Source organism: Chrysochloris asiatica, unplaced genomic scaffold (assembly GCF_000296735.1).
Source record: "Chrysochloris asiatica unplaced genomic scaffold, ChrAsi1.0 scaffold00004, whole genome shotgun sequence".
Lineage (NCBI taxonomy): Eukaryota > Metazoa > Chordata > Mammalia > Afrosoricida > Chrysochloridae > Chrysochloris > Chrysochloris asiatica.
In genome coordinates, this window is record NW_006408522.1 from 5798470 (window position 1) to 5808071 (window position 9602).

At 38.6% G+C, this 9602-nt stretch overlaps 1 protein-coding gene across 3 annotated transcripts in view; it reads right to left on the reverse strand.

Moving 5' to 3' along the window:
• USP3 (ubiquitin specific peptidase 3) overlaps nucleotides 1-9602 on the reverse strand; it is a 143009-nt gene that overhangs the window by 36285 nt on the left and 97122 nt on the right. For all 3 annotated transcript variants that reach the window (XM_006831554.1, XM_006831553.1, XM_006831555.1), the window contains one exon: nucleotides 4320-4433. In XM_006831554.1, coding sequence (XP_006831617.1) covers nucleotides 4320-4433 — 114 coding nt within the window. The remainder of the gene's footprint in view (nucleotides 1-4319; nucleotides 4434-9602) is intronic.

The window sequence follows — 9602 nt, forward strand, 5'->3', positions numbered from 1 at the left end:
CACCACTGGACCAATAAACAACATTCTTATCAATGGAGAAAGGATTGAAGTTGTCAAGGACTTCATTCTTCTTGGATCAACTATCAACACTTACGGAAGCAGCTGTCAAGAAATCAGACGATGTATTCCATTAGTCAAATCTGCTGCACAAGACTTTTTTCAAGTGTTGAAGAGCAAAGATGTCAGCTTGAAGACTAACGTACGCCTCACCCAAGCCATGGTATTCTCAATAACCTCATATGCATGTGAAAGCTGGACAGTGAATAAGGAAGACCACAGAAGAATTGATGCTTTTGAGTTATCGTGTTGGAGGAGAATATTGAAAGTGCCATGGGCTGCCAAAAGAACCAACAGATCCATTTTGGAAGAAGTGCAGCCAAAGTGCTCCTTGGAGGCAAAACTTCGTCTCATACTTTGGACATGTTGTCAGGAGGGACCGGTCGCTGGAGAAGGATATCATGTTTGATAAGGTGGAGGGTCAGAGAAAAAGAGGAAGACCCCCAACGCAATGGATTGGCCAAGTGGCAGCATGGATGGACTCAAGCGTGGCAACAGTAGTGAGGTTGGTCCAGGATCGGGCAGTGTTTCGTTCTGCTGTGCATGAGATCGCTATGAGTTGGTACCAACTCGATGGCACCTAACAACAACAACATGGCTGAGTTTCTTCAAGACAAAAAGGCCATAAAATAAGCACATTAAAAAATATGGGATAGCAAAATTCCTATTTAGAACTAGTATTTTAAAAATATATAATATCAACACTGTAGCATTTTTAGCATCCTTTATAAATAGCACAAAAGGATTGTTAGATTTAAATATTACATGAAAAAGATCTATTGTCTACAAAGTCAAAGAGAATAGTGAGTATATGTAAGAATTTTGTTTAATTAATTTATTTGTCATCATTTCTAAATACGAACCAAAGCCAGAATTGATGAAAACTCTGTTTGGGGAAGTCAAGTAAATCTATTAACCTATATTAAATATGAAAGCAGGAAAATCAATAAACGACATAAAAAGGGAATAAGCAACATGACCTGAGTTTAATTATCAAGAGACTTCTCTGGAGAATGGCTAGAAAGAAAGAGACGAAGACCAAAGGGCAGGAAGCACATGGCAGACAAAGATACCCTGGCAACAAGACAAGAACACACTATGGAAAGCAAGGAGTAACAAAGACTAGCAGAAAACGCCATCAAAACGACAAAAAGCACATACCCATTGACCTATTAAGTCCTCCTTTATATTATCTACATATTTACATTTAAGACTATTCATAGCAGCACTTTTGGAACAGCAAAAGATTAGAAACAATCTACATTACCATCCATGAAGGACTACTAAAAAAAGTATGATACAACCATAAAATGGAATACTATGCAAGCATAATATGGATTGGTGGTGGTAGTGGTGTTAAGTGCCATCGAGTCGATTCTGACTCAGTGACCCTATATAAGATTTACAAGGAGCAGGTGATAGTTTTGAACCACCGACTGTGTAGCTAGCAGTACAATGCTTATCCTACAGCACCACACCAGGACTCCAATATGGACTGAGGATGTTATTTTTATCATAAGATGAAATCAACTCAAAATAGGGGGAAAAAGATGATACGTTACCATGTACGTTACAAAGTGCATATATATACGCACACACATTATCTGCTTGTACACACGCAGAACGTCACTGAAAGGATATACAAAACTCTGGTAGCTATGGCTATCTCCAGAAAGCAGAATGAATGGCTAGGGAATAAGACAGATGAAGAAATTTTCATTGCATATCCTTTTTTACCTTTGAAGTTTGAACCATGTGTATGCGTTCTGTCTATTAAAAAAATGTAAACTATTTTATAAAAAAAGGAAAGGACAGGAAAAGTTGAGCATACCAGAAGTCATAAGAAGATGTTGGCAAAGGTTAAAATTTCCAGAATTTCCGGGCTAGGTAGCTGGCTTTCAGTTTGAGTGGGAAAAGAAAAGAAAATAGCCTTGATGATTTCTATTCTCCAGAGCTGTTTTAGAGTACAATTTTCCCACATATGTTTAAGAAAGAAAACAGTCTTATTCCCACTTGCCTACTAGTATTTCTAAATCTTCATATTTCATTTTAAGGGATCAAATTTTCTAGACACTTCCATATATTAACCAAGGAAAAAGGGCTTTCAAAAAAAAACACAACAATTTACCTTACAGAGAGGCCTGTTGTAAGACCCTTACCCTACATAACTAGTAACAGCTGTAAGAAAAAAGCCTCACCTCCCTGCCTCCCACCTGGGTGCTAACAGTAATCCCCACACTAAAGCTTTATCCATAATGTATCTCCAGATCTAGAGCTACCCAAGAGAAAAACTACTCGAATGAGGAGCAATCTCAACTAGTTACAGGACTAAGAACACAAACACATCTTATTTCCATCAATGAGAAAGAAAATCTAAGTGTTCAGTGCATCTAGATTCACCTGAGACTCCATGCCAAGTTTGTCAATTTGGTTAACTTTTCCTCATTAGTAGGAATATAGTTGTTGGTTAAGTGCTGTCGAGTCGATTCCAAGCCACAGTGACCCTGTATAGGGTTTCTGAGGAGCAGCTGGTGAGCTTGAACCACCAACCTTGCAGTTCAAATGGCTTTGCAGTCTGGCACACCAGGACTCCAGCAGGAATATTAGCATATGTTAAACTAATTGGCTAAAAAAACCCAAAATCATGCTCAGCAGGGCTATAGAAACTAAAATGGGCAGGGAAAGAAAGAGATTTAGATGAAAAGTAGTATTCAATGGAATAAAAGTTTCTAAACTTCCAATAAAGAATGAGGGCACTTGGTCGCAATGAGGATTAAAGGGAACAAGAGAAGTTAATGGACTTAATGTGGACAAATTACTGTTAACACATCTACTGTAAATCAACTCCACAAAGCCCTGAACTTTAACTATTCTCATACCATCTAGTGTATGGATAAGGTTGACAAGTTGCTTGCCTTCTCTGAGTCTTCAAAGGGAATACTGCTTATCGCTTAACCAGAATTTTGCCATTGTTTGTTTTGTAATGAAGATCAGATATAAAATATCTAAAGTGATGGACACATAGTAGGCATTCAGCAAATGGAAACTACCTGGGGTGGCACTGCAAGATAAACACTGAACTGCTAACCGCAAGGTCAGTGGTTCAAACCCACCATCCACTCCTTGGAAACCCTATACAAGGTCGCTAAAGTCAGAACTGACTCAACGACACTTAGCAACAAACAACAACTATATAGAATAATAAAAGTAAAGATTAAACCCTTAGCAAGAGTCAAATTAGGTGGTTATATTAGAAATTTTATATTAAATCCAACCTGACTAGAGATAACTTAACAGTCATTTTAACTTTCCTAAGTTAAGAAAGGAGTCACACAAAATTAGTCTCTGCTGAGAGGAGATATGACATGAGTCATAAGGATGCTTCCTTGAAAACAATGACCAGAGGTAACAACCGTCACTCATGTCAAACTCTCAAGGCTAGACTTCAGCAATGCAACAAATCACAGCCTGAGGAGCTGTTGCCTTGTAAGCATTTCTCCACATTAACAATTTATCTAAATCACTATCAGGAAACAGGTCAAGTTTTGCTACAACTAAAAAAAGAATGTTTTTAAAGGAGAGGGATGGAACTGAGAGGCTTGAAACCCATTACCAGTAAGAACCCTGACTCACTTCAGGAGGATAAAATCAGCAGAAGGTGGCAAGGCTGTTGCCAACACCTGCAGTGCCCTAATCTGCTACTACAGGTATCTCTACCACGGATGTAACCTCGGCTAAGCAGCGGGAGTCCTCCGAACATGGGAGCACCTCTGTACTCAAGCAAGATGAACTACCTTCTGCAAAGTGAATCCCAGCGGATGTGACTACAGTCTTCTAAGAGATTCAGAACCCAGAGCAGGAAGAGTGAACAAAATACCATGGATTGCTACTGATGACATCTGCATTTTCTTTGGTTGAAACAAGAAGAAAAGTACAACGTGGGATTTGTTACACGATTTTGAAAGAATCAAGAAAATGTTGTCCATTAAGTTTTTCTAGAGCACATCATTTACTTATAAGTGCTTTGTTTTTACAATAAAATAACTCAAGACTCCATGCCTTTGTAAAGTCATTTCTAACATCTATTATTAAAACAAATATGTTTGTTTACCTCAGATATATTCAACTTCACTCTCCAACAAACTAACCAACCAGTCTTCAATATTCATTTAGAATAATACCACTCCACTGAAAATTGTTTCAGGAACAGTATAAAAAGTAACGTTAATGTTTTAAAATATCTTTCATGTAACAATACTTACCTAAAATTCGGCATAATCTTCCAAACAACATAAAACAAGGACTCTGGGCTAAACGCAGTCTGGCTGCCTTGCCACAGAGCACAGAGTGTCTTTCTAAACTCTTCCACCAAAGACCTGGAAAAGAGAATGAAAAATATAACACCCGCAGCATTACTGAGAGGCTCCTGTTTCCATCCATCCCTGTTTAAAATGCATAGAAGATTCATCAAAAGTAAAAACATAAAAAGAATGTGTTATTAGAGCCCCTAAATTTGTCCCTATTTTTTCATTGATGATCTAGGTTTTAAATTTAGGTTTTTAATCCATGATGAGCTTGTTTTTGTATATGGTATGAGATATGGACCTAGTTTCATTTTTCTGCAAATGGATTTCCAATTTTGCTGGCACCATTTATTGAAGAGATGATCTCTTCCCCTTTTAAAGTGTTTTTGGCCCTTTGTCAAAGATCAGTTGACTGTATGTGGATGGTTTTACTTTTCGCTTCTCAATTCTGTTCCACTGATCATTTGCTGTACCAGTACCAGGCTGTTGTGACCACTGTGGCTGTGGAGTATATTTTGAGATCAGTGAGTGAGAGGCATCCAACTTTGTTCTTCTCCTTAAGCAATGCTTTTCTTATTCGAGGTCTCTTGCCTTTCCATACAAAGTTAGTGATCATTCTTTCCATATCTTATAGAATGGCGTTAGAATCTGGATTGGGATGGCATTATATGTATAGATTGCTTTGGGTAGTGTTGACATTTTCTTCTTATCCAGGAGCATTGTATAATCTTCCATTTTTGTAACTCTCTTGTAGTAGTGTTTTATAGCTGTCTTCGTCTAGATCTTTTGTCTTTCTGGTTAGATTTTATTCCTAAGTATTTCACCTTTAGGTTGCTCCTGTAAATGGTATTGTTTTCCTAATTTCCTTTTTGGTGGTGGTTATGTGCCATGGAGTCAGTTCTAACTCATAGCGACCCTGTATAAGGGTTCTGAGGCTTATACAGAAAGTCTCATCTTTCTCCCATGAAACATCTGGTTGTTTCTAACTGCTGACCTCAAGGTTAGCAGTCCAACTCATAACCACTACTCTACCAGAGCTCCTTTTAGAGCAGTCTTTATTAGTGTATAGGAATTCTACTGATATTTATATACTGATCTTTTACCCTACCACTTTGCTGAAACTTTCAATGAGTTCCAATATTTTTCTTGCTGAATCTCTGGGATTTTCTACATATAAGATCATATCATCTACAAATAGAGGTTCACTACTTCTTTGCAAATTTGCTGCTATTGTTGACTGCTATAGAACCAGTTCCTACTCAGAGTGACCCTGTATGGGGTTTCTGAGTAGCAGCTGCTAAATTTGAACCACTGACCTTGCAGTTCAAACCAACCTTTCAGTCCAGTGCTTATCCTACAGCACATGCTTTAGGGGCTCTAATACATTGAGTAAATATACTCTCAAACAGCACTAAGAACACATAAAAAAGCAGAAGACAAAACAGATGACTGGGACCTCCTAAAAATTAGATACATATCAAAAGATTTCACCAAAAGGATAAAAAAGGAGGCAACAGACTAGGAAAAAAATTTTCCATATTAGACAAAGGACTAACCTCTAAAATTCATAGAAAACTGCAACACCTCTACAAGAAAATGACAAACAACCCAATTTAAAACTAGGCATAGGACATGAATAGACACTTTACCAAAGAAGACATTCAGGCAGCCAACAAACACATAAAGAAGTGTTCCTGATCATTAGCCATTGTTGTTGTGAGGTGCCACTGAGTTGGTACCAACTCATAGCAACCTTGCACAGCAGAACGAAACACTGCCCAATCCTGAGCCAATCTCACTATTGTTGCCACGCTTGAGCCCATCAGAGAGATACAAATCAAAATATCAATGGGATACCATCTCACACCAGCATTAACAGGAAAGTTAAAAACAAAACAAAACAAAAAACAGGAAATAACTAACGCTGGCAAGGGTGTGGAAAGACTGGGACCCTCCTACATTGCTGGTGGAACTATAAAATGGTTCAACCAGTATAGAAAATGGTATGGTACTTCCTCAAAAAGTTGAAAATAGAAACATCATAAGACCCACTAATCCCTCTATTTGGTGTATTATTGTTGTTGTTGTTGTTAAGTGCCATCGAGTCATTTCCGACTCAGAGTGACTCTGTATAGGGTTTCCAAGGAGCAGCTGGTATGTTTGAACCACTAACCTTGCATTTAACAGTCCAGTACTTATCCTACAGAGCCACACCAGGACTCTGTATAGATCCACAAGGGATAAGAGCTAGGACACAAGTAGATATGTGCACACCCAGATTCACTGCAGCACTATCCACACTAGCAGAAAGACCGATATAACCTAAATGCGCATCATTGCAAGAGTCGATAAAACTTTGGTACATACACAGAATGGAATACTAGGCAACATTGAAGAATAATGATGAATGTGTGAAACACCTCATAACATGGATGAACCTGGAGAACATTATGTTGTGTGAAATTAGTCAATCACAAAAGGACAAATACTGTATAAGAGATTGCTATTGTTAAAACTCAAAAAAAGGTTTTCATACTAAAAAAAAATTCTTTGATGGTTACCAGGGGAGGATGGGAAGGGAGAAGGTAGACCCATACTAACTCTGGGGATAGGGTGGGCAATATACAAGAATAGGAAAGGTGGCAGAAGAATGAAGACAATAGGTGAAGACATAGGAGGTATGCAAGGGCTAAGGGGAGTGAGGTAAAGTGATATACAGACAACCTTGGAACAACAGTGTTCTGGGTATAGATACATGGACCGGGACACAGGCTGAATGGGTAGGAGAGGAAAAGTGGAATACGTATGTACATATATAGAGAGCCCACAAATACCTGGGTAACACAGGGAAGCAGGAGGACAACTGTTGCTACAGGGAGGGAACTGTTATTGAGATGAAACAAAGGGTATGATTTTTTAAACGTAAAACTGATGATCTTATCTACAAATCTTCATTCAATTCACAATAGAAAATTAAAAAAAGAAAAAAAAATTTGGTCTTTTCTAAATTAAGTCTGACAATTAAGTAAAAGCAATAATTGAGTGAACAGCAGTAACTGCTGATCAAATAAGTTTTTAACCATATGGTGAATTTTGAGGAGTCCTTGTGTGATGCTATAGGGTAAACACTAGACCACAAGGTCATTTGACCCACAAGGTTGGTGATTCAAACTCTGCAGCCACTCCTTAGAAACCCTATACAGGGTTGCTATGAGTAAGAACTGACTTGATGACACTTAACAACTAGAGCTTGTGCTTGTACCCTCTGAATTTATAAAAACAGTGGATCAATAACAAGCCAAACTATTAAGCAATGCAGATTTACCAATTAGTAATGGGTTCTTTTCCAGCTCCTGCTTTTTTCTTTCTCAGCCCTCCCTAGGAGCACGTTTCGGACCTCAGTCTGTGACCACTTTTCCTCGGCCTCAGAAAAGTCGGCCCAGACACAAAACTTCACTCCATTTTACACCAGACTCACAACTCCAAATCTTTCTACCAGACTTTCTCACAACCACTTTTATTTAGGTTTCTACAGTTTCCAACAGGACTCTTCTACTAGGTGACCTCTTGTCACTCCAAACTCAATTGTGTCCTAAACTACACACATACCTACTCTTTGTAGGTCCCCACACTCTTGTTGGACTGTCCCCTAATATCCATTTTCTTTTTCCTCCCTAGGAATAAAACTTAGATTTTCCTGCTGTGCACATGACCTCCCAGGATAAAGAACAGTAAGTGTATCCAGTGTCTAAAAAATTTTCTTAAAGGAAAAAAAAAAGTTCTTACTAATCTCCTCCCTATTCCTGCCTGCTGCAATGAGGACATTAACAGTAAAGTTCCAGCATGTCTTGGACTCTGTGACTAAGAGCCGAGGGTTTATGGACTAGAAAGCTATGAGTTTGATGACTTTGAGAAACAACCCTAGACAGACGACGTCCAGCTTTTATATGAAAGAATTTGATATGGATGTTTTACATCATTGTGTAGAAACGCAAGTAGTTAAACTAACTGATAACACCTTCCCCTCAACTACAAGGACCACGTCATAACTACCATACTCTTGGATACTTAACTGACAACCTAGAGAATCTCAATATCATCATCTTCTTTTTTTTTTTTTCGGTCCTGTTATCCAGTAGGTTCTTGAGACACATTTTTAGCAGGGACCAAAAATGTTTCCCACTACAGAAGCTGGAAAAGCCGGATACTTACTCTTTCAGCCTCCTCTTACATTCTGGACACAATACACGCCGTGGGCTCTGCCATCTGAAGCAAGAGTTGGTAACACAAAGAAGCAAGTGCACCACTGAATCCTCTCTGGCAACAACAGCATCATCCAGAGTCCAGGGACAGCAGTAACAGCAGCGCTCACCCAGCACCCATCTTTGGTCGTGCTGACAACCGGAACCACGGCCTCACAGCCCCCAGCAGTGGCAGATGTGTCCTCTTAAAGGACAGCTCTGTGGGGGTGATGGTGGCTGTGGCGCTAGCCACAGACTCTAGATCTGGATTTCTGCCCATGCAGTGACAGATAGCTCACATGTAACTCTTCAATAGATTCATTCTCTGCCCAAACTGGCCCAGAGGCAATTCCCACAGTTTTTAACTACACCCTAAATGACACTAATATATCAAGTGTTAGTGATTCTTTCTGTAACATTTATGTATATGTTTTCCTTTTTATTTTCTTTTATCAGGAAAACCTTTTCTTTGTACATTGCTCTTATAGATTGTCTTTTTGTGATTGATTCATTTCAGTTAGCATAATATCTTCCAGGCTCCTCCATGTTGTGAGGGGTTTTGAAGATTCATCGTTATTCTTCAATGCTGAGTAGTAAGTAGTCCACTGTGTATATGTACTGAAGTTTGCTTAACCTTTATTCTATTGGTGGGCATTCAGGTTAGCTCCATCTTTTTGATGTGTCTCTTATAGACAGGATATTGAAGGATCCTGTTTTCTTATGAATTCTGCTGTCTCGCTCTCTCTTTTTTTTTTTTTAATAATTTAAGGTTTTTATGTGGATTGAGTGAAAGTTTAGAGGGTACATCATCAGTTTCACATTCAACCATTCATATCACTTGTTTCATTACATTGATTATAATCCCCTCCATACACCATGAGTTAAAAGTATTTCTCTCTATCCATTTTAGCTTTTTTAAAAAACACACAAACAAAAAAACCCACTCAGGCATATATAATAATTTACATCTCCAAAGGGCACATTCTGCAAGTCTGCTCCT